Source organism: Biomphalaria glabrata, chromosome 16 (genome assembly GCF_947242115.1).
Source record: "Biomphalaria glabrata chromosome 16, xgBioGlab47.1, whole genome shotgun sequence".
Classification (NCBI taxonomy): Eukaryota; Metazoa; Mollusca; class Gastropoda; family Planorbidae; genus Biomphalaria; species Biomphalaria glabrata.
Genome location: NC_074726.1, coordinates 19,492,802 through 19,516,446, shown reverse-complemented (window position 1 = coordinate 19,516,446; position 23,645 = coordinate 19,492,802). Strand labels below are relative to the sequence as shown.

The 23,645-nt window shown below is 33.5% G+C and overlaps 2 protein-coding genes and 1 long non-coding RNA gene across 5 annotated transcripts in view; 2 read left to right on the top strand and 1 right to left on the bottom strand.

Annotated features, from left to right (window-relative positions):
• The first annotated feature begins 4,227 nt into the window (after window positions 1-4,227).
• Window positions 4,228-8,009, top strand: LOC106070252 (heat shock protein Hsp-12.2-like). Its single transcript, XM_013230100.2, has 3 exons — window positions 4,228-4,651; window positions 6,323-6,499; window positions 7,392-8,009. The coding sequence occupies exons 1-3, from the start codon at window positions 4,508-4,510 to the stop codon at window positions 7,512-7,514; spliced, it is 444 nt and encodes a 147-aa protein (XP_013085554.2). The 5' UTR covers window positions 4,228-4,507; the 3' UTR covers window positions 7,515-8,009.
• On the bottom strand, window positions 7,998-10,010 carry LOC129923322 (uncharacterized). 2 transcript variants are annotated; one of them, XR_008775254.1, is made up of 2 exons: window positions 9,926-10,010; window positions 7,998-9,768 (listed from the first exon to the last, which is right to left on the bottom strand). It is a non-coding gene; the product is annotated as an uncharacterized LOC129923322 (long non-coding RNA). The 2 variants fall into 2 exon arrangements; XR_008775255.1 differs by having other exon boundaries at window positions 9,930-9,972.
• A 20-nt stretch (window positions 10,011-10,030) lies between these two features.
• The window catches only part of LOC106070250 (pre-mRNA-splicing factor CWC25 homolog), a 23,923-nt gene continuing 10,308 nt past the window's right edge, over window positions 10,031-23,645 (top strand). The window contains exons 1-4 of one of the 2 annotated variants that reach the window (XM_013230099.2): window positions 10,031-10,318; window positions 22,193-22,256; window positions 22,807-22,922; window positions 23,035-23,128. In XM_013230099.2, coding sequence (XP_013085553.2) covers window positions 22,198-22,256; window positions 22,807-22,922; window positions 23,035-23,128 — 269 coding nt within the window. In that variant the 5' untranslated portion in view covers window positions 10,031-10,318; window positions 22,193-22,197. Of the gene's footprint in view, window positions 10,319-19,793; window positions 19,874-22,192; window positions 22,257-22,806; window positions 22,923-23,034; window positions 23,129-23,645 lie in introns of those variants that run through there. The other variant, XM_056013627.1, reaches the window with a different exon arrangement.

Sequence of the window (23,645 nt, the reverse complement as noted above, 5' to 3'; positions counted from 1 at the left end):
TGTGCATAATATGGCAGTAACATCTAGAGGTAAATTGAAACTTGAAAGAAATGTCACCTATTCCAATGTCAGCATTTAGAGTGCATCCTTTTTGGAAACAAAATTATGTAGATCAGATTTTAAGAATTTTTATTAACGTTTGGATATTTGACTCTCTTTGCTTTCATTCTAGTTTCCATTTAAGTTTGGATATTTGACTCTCTTGAATTTCAATTTCTCTGCTTCCATTCTAGTTTTCACTTAAGTTTGGATATTTGACCCTCTTGAATTTCATTCTAGTTTTCACTTAAGTTTGGATATTTGACCCTCTCTGCTTTCATTCTAGTTTTCACTTAAGCTTGGATATTTGACTCTCTGCTTTTCACTTTGGATGAAACTTGCTGTAACCCATTTTTTTCTTTGTCTAATTGCAGTTTCATTCAATTCCATTTTCTGAATATGATATAGTTGACTCTTGATGGTCTGATGTTAAAATAAATCTGTTTCTGTGGGCCACGGTTAATGAGAGTGTCAAGTGGCCAGCACAGCAACCAACTGCCTTTACTTTACCCAACTAATGTCAGGTACCCATTAGACCTGGGTCAACTCAGTGGTGTCCTAAAGATCCCAGAATTAAAATTGCCAATCATCTCCATCACTATAGCCTCCACATTTTTTAACATATGCTTTAAATAATGCAGTAATTCCATATTTTCTTGGAAACTCATTACATCAATTTTCCTAGTGTCAAGTATTGTTTTTTTTCTCCTGGTCATAACTTAACAATGATAATTATGTAGGCTTTAGCCGGTACTGTAATAATATAGATTTAGTACTGTAATAATATAGATTTAGTACTGTATTAATACAGATTTAGTACTGTATTAATATAGATTTAATAATTAATGGAAAAGCTTAATGTATAAGAGGAGAGGAAATTAAAAGGGCCAGCAGCGGCTATCTTATTAATGTCTGCTTATATCTAAAGTAGGCCTGCCCCTAATTCAGACTCTAATCTATATTGAGTAGATTTACATCTAATAATAATAATAATATATAGTCGAAATTTGCCCCTAAATGAAAAAGCTACATAAATGCCTAATGTAATTAAACATTTTGTTGAAGGAGTGTTTATTGAGATTATATCGAATGTTGCAATTAGAAATATATTGTTACTGTTTAAATCAGGGACGTTCTCTTCTTACTTTGGATTTTGTGATTTTCTTTGTATTTACTGTGTTTTGTTTCATTTTCCTTGGTTTTTGTGTGTTGACTCCGTTTATTTTTATTTTTTTAAAATCATATCTATAAAGACACGCTTGATTGAACGCAAGGATCTGGAGGGTGGTTTGGTCCACCCACCAGGCACTTTGCTACTAAAATTGTCCGGACAGGGAGCAGTCAGAGCCTCGATGGCGTTCAGATTTTTCAATCTTTTGCTGAGGAAGGTTCCAAATTAGAGGTGAGATTGGGCAATACGGATAAATGGGTGGCGTGGTTAAAACCACGAAAAGGGGTCGAGCCGCCACATTATGTCCAACTCAAGTATGAGAGCGATCCAAGGACCAATAATTAAGGTTCTGGTCACAACCCCTGGAAGAAGGCAACAATTTTGGTTTTGTCAACATGAGGACCACTGGTCTAATCAATTTCCGAAGAGGGCTATCAAAAAGAGCAATAGGAATAATGAAAAACTCCAAGAGTCTCAGAAGGAAACTTACGCAGCGGGAGGGTTAGGGAAGTAATACACGCACAAAAATGAAAACATGGGAGACGGTGTGGGAATGCAGAACCGGAGCGAGGAATTGGTGGAGAGGAATGGTTTCGAAATTGTAAAAAAAACAGGAAAAAAGATACAACAAAGGAGTCTTCCAGTAGCAGTGGGAAAACCACCCCATCTACCCCTTCTCCCAGAAAAGTTGTAGAAAGATTAAACATCATAGGAAGTAATACACGCACAAAAAAGAAAACATGTGAACAAGCAAGATCGGAGCCTAGCTCTCCAATAAAAACAGAAAGAGAACTCTGTCTTTGTCCTGGTCGTCCTACGACAGGGGTGAAGATCATGAGGGAGAAGTAGAAAGAGGAGAAGAAAAAAGATGAATTCTCAGATTCCCCTACACCTTTAGTAATCGACGATGGGGAGGACCCTGACCCACCCCAAAGCACATAACTTAAAACAACAAAGCAGTAGACATACACACACACGTAGAGCTAGGAATACATACACACAATCAAGTCATTAATATACAGTCATGGCAGACATTATACAGTCCTTTCATTAAACATTCGTAGCTTGAACAACAAACATAAATGTATAGTCCATTTAGCCAACACACACAGACCAGATTTTATTTTTCTACAAGAGACCAATATAAATTCAAAATATAAATCTACTCGAAGTACATCAGACATGGGTTTCAGGAGAGGTTATTTCAGTTTAGGGGAGAAAGAAACGGTGAGTAGCCATTTTACAGACATCTGATAGATTCAAAGTAACATACACACATAGCGATAATAGTGGGAGGGTGGTTATAGTCAAGGTAGAAGCACAAAAATATACACACTTTTTAACATATACGCTCCGACTCTGAGTAGAGGAGAGAGACCACACTTTTTCGAAACTCTGAGCGAAGACACAGCAGACACATAAAGGAAAAATTAATATTTGGGGGGGGGGGGGTAGACTTAACTACATAGAAACACATTTAGACAAGCAATACACAAACACACAGGGTCCACTCCCTCGGTCAACGGGTGAAACTTATGATTTCCTAAGAGAAATCAAAGGAACTTTTCGCTTGGTGGACGCATATAGAGCGTTACGGCCAGAGGAAAGGGAAACTACCTTAAAACATAGCTAATACCCTGCGGAGACAAGAATAGACAGATTCTACACAGTAACTTGTAAACTATTTGGAGCTACACACATCCAAGAGACTACACGGACCACAGATGAGTGCTATTAAGGCTAGGAGGGAAACAAGGCGTCCAAAAACAAACGGACACACATTCGAAGATTAAAAAGAGCCTTCTACAGGAAATGTTTCTTTGGTTTGTTATTATCTATCCTTAATAGTTTGCATGTGTATTTTAGGCCTTCCCTGTCCTTACCCTTCTTCTTTATAAGGGTCATTTTGTAAATTAGTCTGTAAGCCACTTCCCTTGCTTTCAGAGTTATGTTTTTATTGTGCAATTGCACGCAGGCGGCCACAACCCTAGCGGTGGTGTGTAGCGAAGTCATACAGTATCTTATAAGAATTCTGTTTCCTACATAGATCACGCTCAATAGCAAGAATTATCAAATGTTTTAATCTATCTACGAGAATTAAATTGTTGACCTCAAGTAATTCTTAATTAGTTTGAGGCGCGAGAAGCTTCTTTCACTAGATTCCACAATTACGGTAACGGGTATTTCATAATGCCGTTTTTTTTTTTTTTTATCGCACGTAGGATTAGCGTTTTCCATATTGAATGATACACCAAAATGACAATTTTTGTCTATGTAGTTCAGGAGATTTGTATGAGTTTTCAAAAGATTTTAATTATTTCCGGATATTTCCAGGACGTTTTCCTATATTTCAGGAGATTTCCGGGAGCTCCTGGTAAATCACGAGGCCGCGAGAAATCTATTATAAGTTATAAATGGTTTAATTTAATAATTTATACACCTAGAATTAGCGCGGGTCCTATGAAACGGGCCACACTGCGGACGCATATAGGTGCAGTGGCCTAAGGCCGGCCCTTCAAAATAGCGGCGTATGCTACGCCACCGGTCGACTAGTATAGATTATATGAGAACAAAGAGGAAGTAAAGAATCTGCGTGATTGGGATCTAGTTTAGGTCGTCATATAGGCCTACATATTAAACAGTAGTGAGGGGCGAGTTGATTATAATTCAAGTAATCATATATCGGATAAATGGCTTTTAGTGGAAAAAAAGTTATTTTAATTGAATAATTGTATACAATTTTCATTTTTTCTGCGGACTCTAGTAAAACTCTGGTTACTCTAGTCTGAGAACCAGTGGCACTGCTATAGAATAGATCTAAATAATGTAGATCTATATTATATTTTAAAACTGGTCTAGTCCATAAAATATGATATATTATAGATCTAGATAAATATAGAATCTAGATCTTGATTAAATATTCAGTAGATTGCGATTATAAAAATAATAATTTAAACATATGCTCAATATGACAATTTGTTTCCCGAAAGCTCGAGAACCTCATTTTTTTATGAAAATGGGCGGAGCCTATCTACTTAAAAAGCGTGCTTAGCTACACGGCTGGTCAGGAACGTTCGGAAAGCTTCTCTCGTAGTTTCTTGAACGATCTTTCGACAAGGTATAAAAGTTAAACCTCATAATGCCTCATCATAATGCAATCAGAATCAACCACAAGACACAACGAATTAGATTCTACCATAAGATACGACGGCGATCATAGATTAGTTACTAATCATTAGTACCTGACTTAAAACTTTTACAAGAAAAGTTAGGATTAGCTGAAAACTGCTAAGATTTATGATGTTTTCAATCACACCAAGACTTGATGACTGTGGCTTGTTTCGTCTTGCTGATGAACTGACAAATCCATGGGAATATCGAACACAATTCAACCCATTGTGGCTAAGAGATGCATCTGGAGCTATAAACAAAGAATCTGAAGTAAGTGAATATATAATATATTCATATTCAATGATATTCATATGTTATTTAAAATCTAAATATTACCTATAGCCTATGGATCTAGATTCTTTGATTAAAATTCTAGATCTATAATAGATAACTAAGATATCTAATAAGAACCATATCCTAGAAGTAGAGTTAAGAGTAGTTGGTATATAAGCTCAATATCATGGTCACTGACGATCTTTTGTGGAGCCATGTAGTACAGTCTATAGATCTTTAATATTTGAGTAAAAGGTGCTATTCTATCATGATCACTGAAGATCTTTGATGATGATAGATCATTAGATGTCATGATGAATAAGCTCTTGAAGTAGTAATGATTTTGAATGAACTTTTGCCTCTTAGATAACCGTGATGCCGAGGATTAGAAGATGTCAGTTGTCTAGAAGAATTACTGTGACTAGCTAAGGATTCTTATATTTAGATCTAAATGCAATCTAGAAATGAATAGTTAAAAATCCTTCTCAATTCAAATACAGAAACTTTTAATTTAAAACTTGAAACAGCAATATACAAAAATTACATAAATAAACTGTGACTTAGATACAAATATTCAAATGATTTCTACTGGATTTTAAACGATCTACATAGTATGAGAATCGGCTTGAGAATTATTTAAATTTCTTTTCAGCTCGTAGCATAGCTACACCTCTTCCTGTCCACCTTCCAATCAAAATCACGATATTTAAACTTTAGCTCACATCTCAAACCAATCAGAAATTCTCTATCATACAATGGGTGCATGGTTTGGAATTCCAGACAAAAACCCGGCTAATTAGGTCTGCTGGGTCTGCAAATCGACCTCGACCCAAGCTACATTTTAAATAACTAAATGAAACAAAATAATTAAAATGTCTGACAAATGATATGTGACACTCAACTAGATCTAGATAATTCTAGTTTCTTTAAGCCAAGATGTGACAAATGCAATGGCTAATGGTGAAAGCTTACTTATTTCTGTGCCCAAATAGATATAAAGCAGTTAATTGATGAGGGTGTGTGTTCATGTTGCCATTGCAATGACCAAATACCTTTTTTCGTCCCTTAATTATTCTAGCTATAGATCTAGTTAGTTATGTTAGGATTATAGCTTATCCATCATGGTTCGATGATGACCATTTCTTTGCTTTGCACTGGGGTTTGTGCCTTAATGTGGCTGGTGAGACCTATGTGAGCCTTGAATGTTCAGCTGCACACTGGACAGGTTATTCTAGCTAGAGCTAGTGTCATTGGCCTTGCTTTCTTCTCTGGTGCTTTTCTTCTGCCAGCGCTGTTCTATTTTCCTCAGCAATTTTTGTGCCAGTTTTCACAGCGTAACGCTATGAACCTCTGTCATGTGCATCTGTCTCCCAGGTGGCTGTGTTTATGCTGAACACTTTTCAGAGAAGCTTTGAGGGTGTCCCTAAAACGTTTTCCTTGTGAGCGCTTTCCTTCCCTTAATTGGCCATACAAGAGTCGTTTAGGGACATGACCTGTCTAAGAAAAATACTTAATGTTAGGGTTATTTCATATATGTTAGAAAGAATTTGATTATTAAAAGTTTCTTTTGCAAAGTTCTACATTGAGATAAAATGTTGCTCCTGAAAAAACATTGTCATATTTGAGCATTTAAACAATTTTTCTCATTTATGTGTTTCTTATTACTAGGTTCAAAACACTGATAAAGAATTCAGAATCAGATTAGATTTGCATCACTTCAAGCCAGAGGAAGTCAAAATCACATCAGAAAACAATCGTGTCAAAATTACTGCAAAGCATGAAGAAAAACAGGACAATCATGGCTTTGTGTCTAGAGAGATTTGTAGAGTTTACAAGTTACCTGAAGTAAGTAAACTAGAACTTTAAAAAAAAATTAATTAAAATTAAAATATGCTAACCAGTATGTTAATTATATTGTCAAAATTTAAATATGGTGGAGTCGAGATAGACTTGCACAAGTCACACAATATTAGAATTTCTATTTTTTTTTTGCTTCTTCCTTGTTGGTAAAGGTTTATTTGAAGTCAGTTTTACCCTGTTTCTTGTAATGTAAAAGATTTTCTTTTTGTGCACTGTACAATTTTCACAAACCCATAAAATGCCAGCAGTCTCTCCTTTAACATTCTGCCATTAATAGATTGTTGCTTAGAAATTATGATGAACGCTTTATCAGTGGAACAATAAAAGAACCATGTGCAAACATAAAAACAAGTTACCCTCCCGCTTGAATATTTCACTAACGAGAAGCAATGTTTTAGGATATTCAAATATCTTCTGTTGTTGAAGTGTAATTTTGAAGTCTTTATTTGGATCCATTAAGTTTCCCTTGCATTTTGAATTATGCAGATTCCAGTAAAGATATACATGTTTGTACATCATTGCTGGCAGTTGTTTGCCAGCTTTACTGATTTCATTGCTTATCCAGAGTTGAAATCACACCACATTCACAAAACAAAGATTTTATTATTTATGCTGTATTAACACATTATCAATCTAGCCAAGATAAATCTGCTGATATGCAAAGGCTTTTAAAAGATATTTCAGTTAAAAATTAAGTTCTAAAAACTTGTGTATTTTATCTTAACTGAAGAAAAAATTAGGACTTCTTTAGGCTTGTGAAAGCTTTTCATTTGAGTAACTAGAAACTGTATTTTATAAAGTAATTTAAATAAAAACGTAGACTACGGTAACTATTTATAAAAAAGTTAAATAAAATGTTTTCAACATTTTTCTTCAGGATGTGGATCCAAAGTCAGTGACCTCAACAATGAACTCACAAGGTGTTCTTAGCATCAAAGCAGCCAAATTAGCTTTAGAAGCACCTAAAGAAACTGCTATTCCTGTTGAATTCAAAGGCTAAAATTTAAATATGATCTATTTGTTAAGATTGTATTGTTTGTTTTATTGAAAAGTATCTCAATTTCAAATGTTGAGCTTAAATTTTGTTCATTAAAAAAAATGTTTGTTCTCAAGCTACTTTTGCTTGCTCATTTACATTGATAAATAAATTAAGCCATTGCTACTAAATGCTCACTTAGAGAAAAGTTGTAATTTTCCACTTTTGAAAACATTTTTGTTGTTCAATTTTGCTTCAAATTGTATTGGATTTCAGGACAATACTCAAAAAGTATCTGCCACTGATACAATTCATAATCTGTTGTCATGGTTTGAGAGCTGGGTTCATTGAGCTTTTAGCATTCCCACATTATTTTGTCTGTGTCAGAATGCTTAGCAATATTATACATCTTGATTGTTCACTTGAAGTTAATTGTTTTTGTGTGCAATATCTTGATAATGTCATGATATGCTTTAAAATTGACACAAGTGAAAAAAAAAAATAAAATTCTGTATTTTAGTTTTGTTTTTTATTTTGTACTAGACAAAGCTTTGTAATGTAATGTGTAAGTTTATTGATATTTAATATTTTTTAACATATGGGAGTTACAAAAATTGAAACAAAAACAAACCTTAAGATTCATTAATAAAACAAGAATGTTGATTAGATTAATACAATTTATCTTTCATCTCAAACTATTTACTATGAAATTGTGTCTTTAAGACAAGTTCTACAGCTGCAGTTTTGTTTCAAAATGGATGTTTCACAATAATTACTACAATATACTATCTTATGAGCACTTGTATACTTGTATCTATTTCATTTTTTACAAAAATTATAAACCACATGGACCTACAAATGCTTTCAATTAGAGTAACAATATAACATAATACAATGTGACCAAAAACAGTGTCATTTCTCATACACCTGGCTGGCTGCTATATGTGCTGTCAAGTGTGACGTATGATACACAAATCTTAGTCTCCAGCATCAAATTTAAAGCATTTCTATTAATCTTCGTTGTTCTTTATTTGCAATAACTTATTAAATTCCCTTTTTTTTTTTAAAGGCTTCTACAAATGTCTAATGAATGACATCGCTTTCTCCATTTTTTAAAATTATTATTAAAGTGCCTAAAGATGTTTAAAATTGATTTCTCATTAAGAAGTTGAAAAAAGATATCTTCTAAAATGTATTAAAAGAAAAAAAGCCACCCATTTTTAAATCAATTACTAGCATAACCCACGGCTATGGCCATTGATTTATTCCCGAACTATAAATTGTTTATTTTGTCATGAAACCCTCCTTTTTTTGTCTCAACTTTTAATATTAATAGATATATAGATCAGGTGTCAAACAAGAAAATCCTATGGCGAACTGGGAGTCAACCACTTAGTGAGGTTGTGACAGACAGAACTTCGCGTGAGGTTTGCAGACATGTTCTTCCGCTTATCTTGCACCATTCACACTAACAAATGGCTAACTTCTCACCATCACCAAAGAAACACACACACACACACTACAAGCACACTCAAGTCTGGCCTGCGAATTAGACTATACAATTTAACAGTTCTCCACTACAAAATACTTGAAAGTGTGATCAGTACAGTTCAGTTGCTGCCATCAACTCACACATGGATCCATGGGTACAAGCTAGCCCTCAACATCTTCCCACCACAATGACTTAAGAGTTATAATTATTCCCCATAAAACACCTGTTCATACCTCAAATGATTGTTTTTATAAAATGTCTATAATAACAAGTTATATATATATATTGGGCCATGGTGTGTTATTGAAAGTTACACACAAAAAGAGTTTAAAGTTAAACTAGTGCTTATATACGTAGCCTATACAAATGGAAGAAAGTATAATTTTTAAATATTAGTAATATTTCAACTTTATACAAACATATTTGGACAAAACTGTGAATACAAAATATATTTTGAGAAATTTAATCACTTCGTTATTGATCATGAAAAAGGCTTAGTAAGCCTTATAGTTGTTCCATTTTTACACGATAAGTAAGGCTAAATTTTCATATTAGTTTAAAACAGAGGCGTACATTATTGGTGGGCCATAAGTATAATATTATGTTAACTTGAGTCATTGTAAATAGTATTTTGATAGCGTAACAATAAAATTAATACAAGTATCATTTATTATTTCAATACGTAAGACCTTGACTTAGAATACCAGTAAGTCGTGAGTAAGTGAGTAACGGGTACTGCATATGTTTTTCACTTCTTCTTGGAACTGAAAACACCTGAGACATGTTCTGTAAAAGAAATTTACAATAAAATCTTTGAATAAGACAAAATCCTAATTTCTTATCATTTGGGCTTTTTTAAAATTATTTTTTAAAGGTAATTTTAAATTACATCTAGCCTAATCTAGGTCTATGTGTTAGCTCTACAATAGGATAATACACATACATACAATAATAATAATGAGCTCTTTCCTCCCTTTGTCTCTTTTACGCGTAAAAACATAAAGAGACCACAGACAATTTTTTTTAAACTGCTACGAACTGCATAGAGGCTCATGTCCAATGCTTTAACCTAGTATGAAACAAGCTAAAAATACTGTACTACAGTGAAATCTAGATCTATAAAATCTAGTCTAAGTCTAGACCTAGATACTGCAAGAACTATTCAATTAGAATTAATTAGAACTAATAACTCTAGATCTTTTATGATATAGTTAATCAAGTCGAAATCTAGATCTCTTTAAAACCCGACAGTCAATCTATTATCTAGATCTAGCTAGAACTTCATTCAACAAGAATCAAACTCAAAGAATCAACAAGATCGAACCAATTGAAATAGGTAGGAATGTGAAATAAAAAAATTATGGTAATCATGAATGTGAGCGTCAAAAATTATTTATCGCGACATTCCTTGTTGTCTCTTCCTGGCCAAAAACAAATCCAGATTTGCTTATCAAAAATAATTTTGGCATTATTAAGTGCTGCCAACTAGAAATGAGAAACGGTGACCCATTATTTACAGATGTATTAATGTTAGACAAAATAATTTAGACCACAATAAAATAGTTCTTTTTTTTAAAAGATTTATTGCAATCAATTTTTTTTGTGTATGCTAAATAGATGTTACTTTTCATTGTCACTGAATTATGAATTATTACATTCTCTGAGTAAATACTTTTTTTGTGAAGTACCTACCTCTGTATTTTATACTACAAGATCTGGATTAAAAATTAAAAAAAAATAGCTTTTATGAATTGCTAGACCAGATTCCATATTATTTTAAATAGTTTTTATTTTTATAAAGAGCATTTTTCATGCTTATAGCATGCTCAGAGCACTATGGTCCAATCTGTTTTCAGGATCACTATATATATAATAGGGGGTGGGGGGGGGGAGGTATCCAGGGGAAATGTTTTCAGTAATGCTTTTAGTTGCTCAGTAAGCCCAACTCTGATTGAGTCCGATGTTGAGAACCTCGAGCCTCTTTATATGTAGCTATCACAAGCCCAAGCGTTTTATGTCTCTCACGCTTGTCATATAGCGATTTCTATTTATTTATTTCTCTTGCTGTATTTTGAAATTCCGGTAAACGATGTTAAAAAGGGTAATTAATTTATTTAAAAAAAAAAAAAAGCTTATTATACAGTGAGTAGCATACGCCGATATTTTTCAGAGCCTGCCTTAGGTCACTGCAACCTATGCGACCGCAGTGACCCACGCACTGCCATAAAACCCACTCTAATCCTAGGTGTAAATTATTAAAACGATACCATTTTATAACTTACAACAGATTTTCCGTGGTCTTCTGGTTTACAAGAAGCTCCTGGAAGGGGACTTCTCACAATTTATGGAAAAAAGATACTTGCATATGTAGGCCTACTGTAATAGTCCTGCCTTGTATTTGTTGATGGCTGTCGGACTTCGACACTCTGGAGGCCTCAGACAGGACAGGGGTGAAGAGCCTTTCTAACCATCAACGGGATAATGGCGCCTACAGCGCCGACGCCCTACTGGACTTCACTGAAGGAGGCATGGGCAGAGGCGGCCTTAGCAGTGCGCGGGGCCCTAAGCCGTAAGTGTAGGCTATATATCCATACCACATCACGCTAATGTCTCGTGCGCCTCTAATGCTGTAGGTCTTATTTTTGCTACAAAACATAGTACCTTACGTATGTACTGTACTATTGTCCGTTTGACTACATTACATAATGTACTTTATGAAAGATTTTGCCTTAAAGTTTAATCAACGTAACTAATGATTAAGACATTGTTCATGAACAATCAACAAACTACATAATAATATTTCTGCTAAACACTCTTAAGGTTAAGATTATGGCCGCCGCAAGAAGAGCGCAAAAGGTCATTTGTTAATAAGAATAATGTGTGCTTGAACGCCTTGGTGCTTTCCCTTCAAGTTTACACCATGTATTTGTATCCCTGGACACGACAATCGGCGATGTCCTGACTAGCGTTCACTAGCGCAGCAAGAAGCGCCATGACAAACCTTTCCTGTTAAGTTGTCAACATTAGGATACGTCCAAAAAACTCAATATAGGGGACATCAGCTCTTTGTGGCTAGCATCAGGTGTGTAGTCAAGAATGGGAAAATATTTTGCAAGTTTGATTTAATCAATAATGTTCCCTTTTACTTCTGATGCCATAATGTTCATATGTTCGTTTTGAATCCTATGCCCGATGTAATGGCCGTGAGCCTCGGCGTTCTTAATTCTTCGAAGATGTACTTGCATGGTTGGGTCGACTTGGGCTATCACCGTTGTTCGTTTGTTTCTCTGTTCTCCCATTATATGCGGTGTTTCCTTAAAGGTACTGTACAATCGCTAGAATTTTTGTCAAGACTGCGCGCTACATCAGTTTTACTTTTCTAATTTTTCTTGTATCACGTTATTCGTTGTGCTACCATTGGACATTCTCAGAGCTAAATCCAACCACAAAGTCACACACTTAACGGGATGTACAGAAACCTCGTGCTGCTGAAGTTTATGTCATGTTAAGAGCTTACATAGAAATAGTATTTGGTATTATAAAGATGCCTGGAAATATTTCCAAAGATATTGAGTATATATGAGAACTGTTCTGGTTTTCGAAGCTGACAGTGTCAAGGGAATCTCCAATCGCAGGGAGGTTGTCCCACTTGCTAACCCCTAAGGCCGCTACTAGGCATAGGCGTAGCCAGGGGGGTTGGGGTTCAATAATGTTCCCTTTTTCTTCTGATTACATCAGGTCCATAAGCTGTTTGGAAACTGTCATATCTTTGACATTGGCTGATAACGCGAATGTTTATTTGTATAGCATTAGGGCCTCTTCTAGCCTTGTTAGAATGTTTTTTGTACAAATATCAAATAACTTTATCCTGATCAATTTTGTTGTTGCGTAGTGCCACTATGTTCACTGAGTAATTAGACCACAACACATATATTTAGAAGCAAGCATCGTCTCAACAGACAAAACGTTTAATAATCATAATAAAATAGTGCATAATAACTTGTCAACTTCAGCCATGGATATACATCACTTAGAACCCATTTATATTACATCTCGTATCTCTTACACAATACATACATACATCTCCTTACTCTCAGCTGAGGTTTTCACCCCGTGGTCAAATACAGACCAATTATTTCTTCGTAAATAAGGCACGAGATAGTCAATGACTATTAACTCACTTCATGTCACATTGAATCTCAAACGAGTATGTGACAGAAACCTATGCCAGATGTTATGTTTTGGTGTCTGGGCTGTAAATTGTTTGATAGTTAATTTCGAGCCTTTCCTGTTTCGTGCAATCTTTAAGCGCGAGAGAGAGTTGTCATGTTTTTTTACACCTTCAAATCAATTAACTTCTGATACGAAGCAACTTAGCAGTGATTTCACTGGAAATAAAGTTTATGAGGATAAGCTATATAATTGTAATAAACTGGAATAAGCTAATCTGTAGTTCATGTCCGACCATGCACGCTTTATTATGGGCTTGCTATTCAAAATTCTATAGCACGTAGTCGTGACGATTTTTTTTTCATTTGCACATAATTATAGCTATCATTATATTTAGTAAAGGCCTAGAATATGATAAAATGTTATTTTCTTTTTGTCTTGGAGGAAAAATTCTAGTCAGCTGTCAATTTGAGAAGATCTTTGAATTGGATGGCTGCCTGGTCGTGCGGTTTGCGCGCTGGATTGTCGTTCAGATTTATCGATGGTCAAGGGTTCAAACCCTGCACGCTCCCATCTCCCGTCGTCCTGCGGGAGGTTTGGACTAGGAAGTAATTATCTTCAACTCTGAATGAACATCCAAAACATGTAAAACATTTTACGAACAAACAAAACAACATGTTTGGTGCATTTTAAAATAGTTAGGCCTACTATAAGTGAAACCAGACAAACTGCTTTATGTGTAATCAGTGCCTGCTTCTCGTGTGCTTCTGATGTGTGTTTTAATTATAATCAATTATTCATCAGTTCTTGAACCAGTTTCTGTGTTGTACGTTGCAGTCTTTCCATCTTAGCATAAGTGGCCGCTCAAAAGCACACCAGCAGTCACATTAATTTTTTTACCTTTACCTATCTCTTAGTCTGTTGGACAGTTGGGGCACCAGGCAAGATTTGTCAACCGTCTTTCTCCATTCCTCCCTTTTTTTTTTTTTTGCCTTGTTTAGAACCTCTCTCAATTGCAGGCCCGTCCACATTAATTACATAATCAAAATCCAAACTGACCATGGTTAGGAACACTTCAGGGAAGGCGAGACTATTGGCAGACAAACTAGGTAATGAATTAGTGCTGCCGATAATTTGTAGTCGACAGACACACCAAGCAAAAAAACATTTGTTTGGATTTTGGGATTATTAAAGAACACTGCTTTACAGTCCGTATCTGGATTCGTTAGTTTCTTCGTTAACGTCTCTCTTGTCAAGCAATACTAATGCTCAGTTCAACCTGTTTTGTTTACATCCTAAAACGATGCAAGAGCATGAAACAAGTATTTATCTACTTATCTTATATCATACAGACGTTACTTCAAAAAAGAAGATGATTACGTCCAACGCGCCATGTATTTACAGTGAAATTAATATCGTATAGGTGGGGGGGGGGGGGGGGGGGGCGAGGGGACACCAGTTCTTTTCTTTAATATGCTCGGGGGGAAAAAATTGAAGCTACGACTTTGAGCCATAGGTGGCAACTTGGATCCCCCTTCAAAAAATCCTGCGGGCGCCCATGAACACCCGAAATATCTTGTCTATGAAATATACAATGAAATATGTCTTGATGTGAAATGAAATCTACATGTTCTTAGCAGCTTGTTGTCCAGATACTTAACTACTATTAAAGACGAGCACATCAATTTCAACACATAAAACTAGTCAATTACTTCATACAGACTTTTATAATTGCTTCTCACGTGACTTCTACTGTGACCTAATCACTTTTCTTTACATCGCTACTTTTCTAAAATCTTCTAACTCTCAGGTCGACCGACTACTGGCCTACGTTAGTTACTAGACTTTTAACAACTCTCAGGTCGACAGACTATTATATAGCCTACTTAGTTACTAGACTTGTAACACCTCTCAGGTCGACCGACTACAGGCCTACTTAGTTACTAGACTTGTAACAACTCTCAGGTTGACAGACTACTAGCCTACTTAGTTACTAGACTTGGATATCCTTCTACGTTTTTTTTTTTTTCACGCCTACTACAGCTTGACTTTCTTCTTAAATTGCTTATAGCCTGGCCGATTCTTTTATCCGTGGTTCAATAGAAGCGGGTCACAATGTCATCCTTTCACGCTCTATATTGGCCAAAATATTAGAAACTGCCACATGATTACTATTTTACCAGTGACTCAAATACAACAGAACAAAACATAATATTCATCTAAAAATTTAGATCTAGGCTATATAGACTTAACAAAAAAAAAAAAAAAAAGCAAATCAACACAAAAAAAAAAAAAAACAAGTTGAGCATATATTTGTGTTATTGCAACTTTATTAATATAATTGTTAGAAAAAGGAAAGAGTTTATATAGTTAATTATATAATTTATGCCTAAAAACAAGCGTGCAGCACCGGTTTAAGCAAGTGTAACAAAAAGAAAATCTCAGAATACTAAGTTGGCAACAACTCCATGACATCATTGTAAACAAAATGGCAGCGTGCTGGGCAACCTTGACGTCGCTAATGCTTTTTGTTCATGTCATATAAATATAAAAGTTCTCTTTTTTACAAGCAAATCTTTTAAAAACATTATTTATATTTATTAATTGTATTTAAAAAATTTTTTTTTAATTTTCGGTGAATCAATAATTTTTTACGCTCATCTTCATGATTACCAAAATTATCTTTGAAAAAACAATTTTTCGTTAGTACATCATTAAAATACTTTGAAAGAACTTTCCAATGGTGTATAAATTATGAATGTAGGTTAAACAGTTAGAAAGTTACGATTTTTTTGTGGCGTTTTGACCTAACATTGGTTGACATGGAACAATGAAGATGAGAGCGTCTAGCTCGCTCAGCCCGCAAGACACACCCCCTGCTCAAAATGTTAAAAAGTTGGAATTGAGTTGGTAGACGATAGATCTACTTATTAAATAAGAAATTTAATAGTAGATCTAGTATTCGTAGTAAATTTCTAGCTCACAAATCTGATTTCATTTATATAAATATTTATGAACTTCACATGTTTAGAATGTAAATATTGATGAAATTAAACAATTTATCGGGTCTAGAGCTACAAGAAATGTCAAGGGGTGTGGACAAAATGGCGGCTTTGTGATGGCAGAAAATAACCAAATATTTAAAAAGTGGGATCAAAATTGTCTGAAACAATATTTTTCAAATGCGCTTTAAAATTATAAAAAAATAGAAGAAATAAATTAAACTCTTTAAAAGCTTTTTAGACCTATACATAATTGCTATATCTACTAGCCTAGGCAAGATTTAAGTCTTAAAATAGTTTAGTTTTCAAAAAAAGTAAAAAATAAAAAATCCCATAGGGAGCAGTGCAAATTTATATAATCGATAACAATTGAAGAAATAAAGTTATCGTGATAAAACTTGGCAGAAATATGGCCAGATATATTTTCTATTAGTACCAAAAAAAATCAGCTTTTAAAATGTTATCTGAAATGAGTATCAGTAAAAAGAAAAATACATATACTTTCAAGTAAAAAAAAGTAAGAAAATACACATTTTTTTTTTTTAAGTCCACATGAAAAAAGTGTTCCTCAATATAAAATGAATCCATATTCACCTCTTTTAGCCACGATTCCAATGGATTTAAAATCATAATCGATTTCAATTAAGGGCCTATGTACAGAAAGTAAGAAAAAAACATATCTAAAATAGGATGTTTATAGCATTATAGTATAGCCCCATGCCATAGATGATAGGGAGGGGAAATAAAATATTTAGATTTATCTTTGAAAAAACAATTTTTCATAAGTATATGATATTAATATAATTAAAATACTTTAACAGAACTTTCTGATGATGTATAATTTATGACTGTATGACAGTGTATGTTCAACAGTTAGAAAGTTATGATTTTTTTGTGGCATTTTGACCTAACATCAGTTGACATGGAACAAGAGAGAGGAGAAATTGTTGCTGGCTTAGCCGGCAAGACACACCCGCAGCTCAAAAGTTAAAAAGATGAAATTGAGTTTCGTAGACGATAGACCTACTTATTAAATAAGAAATGTAATAGTAGATCTAGTATTAGTCTACAATAAATTTCTAACTCATAAAACTGCTTTCATTTATATTTATGAACTTTACTTGTTTAGAATGTAAATATTGAAGGAAATAAAAAAATTATCGGGTCTTGAGCTTCAAGAAATGTTAGAGGGGTGTGGACAAAATGGCGTCGTTGTGATGGCAGAAAATAAATATTTTAAAAGTGGGATCAAAATCGTCTGAAACAATTTTTTTTTCAGATGCGCTTTAATATTTGTGCGTAAATGTTTAGTACACAAAACTATTTAAATATATGCAGAATATTAGGCTTTACAAAGCCTGACGTTTTTTTTTTATTCATAAAATTTTTCTATATAGTCAGAAATCTATCACCAAAACTGACCATGGCATTTTCTACTTTGTAAGTGTCACGTAAGACTTACAGCGATAAAACTTGGTAGAATTATGGCCAGGCATGATATCTAATATATGGAAAAAAAATTAACATTTGTACTCTATCCTAACTTCTGTATTGGTGAAAACAAAAAAGTAAAAAAAAACTAACTTTAAAAAAAAAAAAATCCTCATTAAACATTTTTTAAGGCCATTGTCTAAAGTAGTCAATGACACATCTTTAAGCCTCTTATATTTCATTAATAAAGTCTAATCTATTTCTAAGTGCAACCTGTGTTAAAAAAAAAAAAGAAAAAAATGTAATGTCAAGTTTTTAGGTCATTTTCTACTCCACCATTCTGGGTTTTTCCCCATACCTAAACCAAATCTAACTAATTAATTACAGTGCCTTGAGCCTACATTTTGTTTGTTAACAGCGCTTTATAAATAAAATTATTATTATTATTAATCTATTAGACTATTAATAGTTAGTATTAATAATTAATTGGATGGCTGCCTGGTCCTGCGGTTTGTGCGCTGGACTGTCGTTCGGATTTATCGACGGTCGAGGGTTCAAACCCTGCCCGCTCCCATCCCCCGTCGTCCTGCGGGAGGTATGGACTAGGAAGTAAACTATCTTCAATTCTGAAGGAACATCCGAAACATGTAAAACAAACAAACAATTAGATCAACTCACTATCTATTATCTACTAATCTAGATTTATCAATATGACACTGATAGACTAGATCTAATCTTTGAGAAAAAAAAGAGATTATATTCTATTTCTATTTCATAAACCACTTAGACAAACATAATGTCCTCACACCATACCAACATGGCTTTAGGAAATATAGATCATGTGAAACACAACTAATAGGACTAATTGATGATTTTTCAAAAGGTTTAGATAATAGTGAACAAATAGATGCTATCTTACTAGATTTTTCTAATGCTTTTGACAAAGTTCACCACCATAGTTTGCTTAAAAAATTAAAATATTTCGGCATTAATGGTCCACTGCATCAGTGGATTAAAGATTTTCTGATAGGGAGAGAACAAACTGTAATAATAAATGGCTCTAAATCAACACCGATAACAGTAAACTCAGGTGTACCTCAAGGAACAGTCTTGGGTCCACTACTATTTTTAATTTACATAAATGATTTACCAAATTGCATTACTTCAGGAACAAAAGTCAGATTATTTGCAGACGATTGCATAATAAATAGAACAATAAAAACAACACAAGACACAGATATTTTACAAAGAGAATTAGATGAATTACAGAAATGGGAATCAAATTGGAGCATGTCTTTCCACCCAAAAAAATGTCAGTTGTTAAGAGTAACAAAAAAACTAAAACAAATTAATTCTACTTATCTTATTCATGGCAAACCAGTAACACAGACTAAAAACGCAAAATACCTAGGTGTTATAATAAATGAAAAACTGTCATGGAATCCACATATTGATGAAACTACAAAAAAAAGCATTAGGATTTATTAAAAGAAATTTCTATAAATCAAATAAGAACATAAAACTAAAATGTTATTTAACCTTGGTTAGGCCAATAATAGAATATGCATCCTCCGTTTGGGACCCCTCAACTCAAGAAAACATTAAGAAACTGGAACAGACACAAAATAGAGCAGTGAGATTCAAAACAAAATAATATTCACATTTGACTAGAGTAACACCTTTAGTAAAATCACTAAATTTAGAAAGCCTTCAGGACAGAAGGCTCAAAAGTAAAGTAGCAATCATACATAAAACACTGAACCATAATCTTCAAATACAAAAACAAAATTTAATAAAATACTCTGAAAGACACAAAGATAAAGGCACATTCCTCGTCCCATATGCTAGGACAAATTTGTACAAATACTCCTTCTTCCCTAGTGCTATTAGAGCATGGAATGGGTTGCCTGAGCTAGCCAGGAAAACCAGTGACTTGGCAGAATTTAAGTCATTGGTTAATATACATGACTAAATGCATGACGCGTAGGACGTAATCATCTTCTTTTTTGAAGTAACGTCTGTATTATATAAGATAAGATAAGATCTAGTGCCTATATAAACATAGATGCACTCATCATATAGTAAATGGAAATGCACCATTTTTTGTCTTAAGGACAGCACTAGATAATGATAATAATAATCTCCCTTGTTTGACCTTTTTAGTATTTGCCAAATTTTTTGTTTACAGTTTGTATGTGAATAAACATTAAAACACATAACCTGACAGTGTAATAGGCAAGTGTGATTATTCTGCTTTAACTTTGTCATCAACATTTCTGCAAGTCTAGGTATCAAGTCACGTAAACTATTATCAATCTAATTATTAATGATACTAATTATTATTAGTCTAACAGATTAATAATAATAATAATTTTAGGCATTAGCATTCTATTGAAAATGACTGTCTAAAATAAAATAAAAAAGGCTTGTCTAAAATAAAGATTAAAGTCTGCTAACTTACGTTACCATGTCCATTGAGCCCTTTTATGCGTAGAAACACTTAGATCTCAATGACAGATTAGATGGATCCTTTCTAATACAGAAGCAGCTTATTGAAATATCCAAAAATGAGGAACTAAAAACCTACGTCTGAACAAGGATACCACATATTCTGATTTCGAAAACAGAATCCAATTTTATTTCCTTCATTATGTGTCATTGTACAGAAGTTGTTAAAACTTTTTCTCATTTTCCTTTTTATAGAGTAGAGCATTGACAAATAAAAGAAAATGACTAGAAATTTGTGCTAGTGGAGCTTTCCAGTTGCTATTTACAAACATTGAGCCAGAGATAATCTAAATACACTCTTAAAATCACATTTATTCAAGCCATTAATTTGTTTAAAACTTTATTTCAAACAAAAGTTACAGTTTCAATAAACACTCCTTCAACAAAATGTTGTTCTTTTTAAATTTGTAATTTATATTATATGTATTTTTGTAGCTTTTGTACTTAAGGGTCTGTGGGCAAGTTTTGACTATATAAAGGGGTCTCTAGGTCAAAAAAATATGAGAACCTCTGACATATGATATGCAGTGGGAAGATAATTCAGTGAATTGACTCCTTATTGAAAGTGATATATAGATTCAGTGTAGAAAAAACTCAAAATTGGAATAAACACACAGAAATAGTTACTTGAATGCAAATGTGCATGCTAGTACCATGTGGAAATAGGTGAAAATTAAATCTGGAAACAAGTCTACAGCCTTTATACACAAATACACAACTCTTTTTGACTAACTTTTCTTCTTTTTATATACTTATAAATAAATTATTTCATTACTTTATATATAAATTCTCCAGAAATTTGTTATGTTTTATTTTTGTTTATTTTATTAATTTTTTTTCCCAGCTCTGAGCTTCTGACTTCAAAAGTTGGAATATTTCTGTTAGAAAAGATTTTTTCCTGATTTTATTAGAAGCACCTTGTACAAGTGTATCATGTGATAGTTACAGGTGTAACATGAGATAGTAACCATGTCTCATATGCTTGTTAATTTATGCTTGACTCAATCAATTCCAAAGATTAAGGATGAGTCCAGTATTTCACATGAATATGTAAACCCAGTTGTGTTCTGCATATTTTGCTCATCTGATGCAGGCTAAGCTGTTGTTTGCCAATGGTTATTTAAGTACTGACCACTCATAATGACTGTATGTATATTAATTTGATAGACTCAACTAAAGAGGAGTATTTGGACAATCTATTTAAATGATATATTTTGTAATGATTACTTTATCAGAAATAAAGTTGGTATAAAAGTTGTGACCAATATCCAAATGAAACAATATCTAAGGGTTATTCACAAACATTAGGAATAAATCCTATAGTATATTTAAATTGTTTAATTATCTTTTCAATTGTATGGACAGTATAGAGGGTCTTTTTATGGTCTGACAGTTATGTTGGGCAGGCCACTATCCCTTATGAGGGACGAATATATGCTAAAAGCAGTCTTTTTTTTGTGAGCTGAAAGGTGGTCGACGTAACAGAGGGGCCCCATGGTAACGCTTTGAAGACCAGCTTTGGCAATAACTTGCTTTAACTGTTGCAAGCGGCTTCAGAATGAGACAGCTGGAGGTCACTTATTAAGTCCTCGTGATACACATTTGAGACCAAAGGAAAATCCGCTGCTTAGGACAGATGTAGATGGCGAAAAGAAAATCTAAATTGACCACCAGCTGACAATGAGTTTACCTAAGTTGGATAAGGCACAATATGTAGGTCACAGCTGGGAAATACTGCATTCCTCATTTATCTTCGGACAAGCCTTATTATTATTATTATTGATTACTATCATATGTTGAGTTTAAGTTTGTAGTTCACTTCTAAAATTATAATAAATTCTTGTAGTCTATAGCTTACATTTTTTTGAGATTCAATCTAGACAAGACTATTGCTATAGGATTTGGTGATGTCACTTGCTTTCTTGTCTCTGGTTTATATCAGGATTAGTTCACATTTCTATCTAGTTATTTCATTTATATCTGTAGAGAGAAAAGAAATTGTTTCTAAATTGTCATCTCTCTCTTTATTTTATTTTTTATTGATTAATTTCTTTCATATATATATGTTGTCACTTTATTTATTTTGTTTGTTTCAACAGTGACGATGGATAAATTAGATGTGGATGAAAGGTTGAAAATAGCAACTCTTCAAAAAGAGAAAGGGTAAAGCTTACTTTACAATGTCTAATAGAGGTTAATAGTTTAAAAACAATATCATTTTAAATTTAGTCCTTTGCAATGGATGTACTTTTTAATAACAAACTTAGACACAAGCACTAGATGCTCACAGAAATGTTGTCTCTGACACTATCAAGAAATCAATGAAATAATGCTCAAAAACAACCTTGATGCTAGAAGTTGTTTTAATTCTGAGTGCAATAGCAAATGACATAAAACAAAGGACATACCAGTACAGCTAAATCTTCCCTTCTCTGTGAATAAGTTATAGATACAGTAAGACAATTCAAATATAGGAACATGCACTGAACAACTCAATAACATTAACAATGTAGTCACAGAATATTTTAAATTTAAGATATACATTTTCATGGAAACCATTTTTCATATTAAAAAAATTGAAATGTTTGTTTTAGAGAATCTCATGCTTGTTAGTGCACTGATACAACTATTAGTTTTTCTAGCAATAAGATTTGCCTATTTCTTCAAGTATGATTTTCAGAAGTTTATATTTAAAAAAAAAATATTTTTCTAGTGATACAAAGTCAGGCATAAGCTGGATGTACACAGGTAGCAAGCCAGACAGTGAAGAATATTTACTTGGTAAACGAATCGACAAATATGTGGAGGGTGAACAAGACACCAAATCAGGTTTGACAAATTTTAATTGATCGGAAAATTGTAAATGAACTGAAGATGAAGTTGTTTAATCCCCTTGTGACTGTTAGATATACTAATTAGTAGCTCTATTTCCTACTTTTAGCTGATCCTAGTGTTATTTTTGGTGAAAGAATTAAGGCCAACATTGCATTGGATGTTGCTGCTAAAATGAGAGAGGATCCCTTGTTTGCCATAAGGTAGGCACTGGTATTGTTCTACTGTAAATGCTGCAGAAATGTGCAATCATTAAATTTTTAATGAAAAAAAAAATGTATTTACCGAGCTTATATCTATTCAAATGGTCTGTCTGACTAGAGCTTATATCTATTCAAATGGTCTGTCTGTCTAGAGCTTATATCTATTCAAATGGTCTGTCAGTCTAGAGCTTATATCTATTCAAAGGTCTGTCTGTCTAGAGCTTTTATCTATTCAAATGGTCTGTCTCTCTAGAGCTTATATCTATTCAAACAGTCTTTCTGTCTAGAGCTTATATCTATTCAAATGGACTGTCTGTCTAGAGCTTTTATTTATTCAAATGGTCTGTCTTTTTAGAGCTTATATCTACTCAAACTGTCTGTCTGTCTAGAGCTTATATCTATTCAAACTGTCTGTCTAGTCAAAATCGTTTACTTTTATTCTCCCAATTTCCATTCTCAGATTAAGCACAATTATTCATTCATGATGACAACATAAATTAATATAAAAAAGTAACCA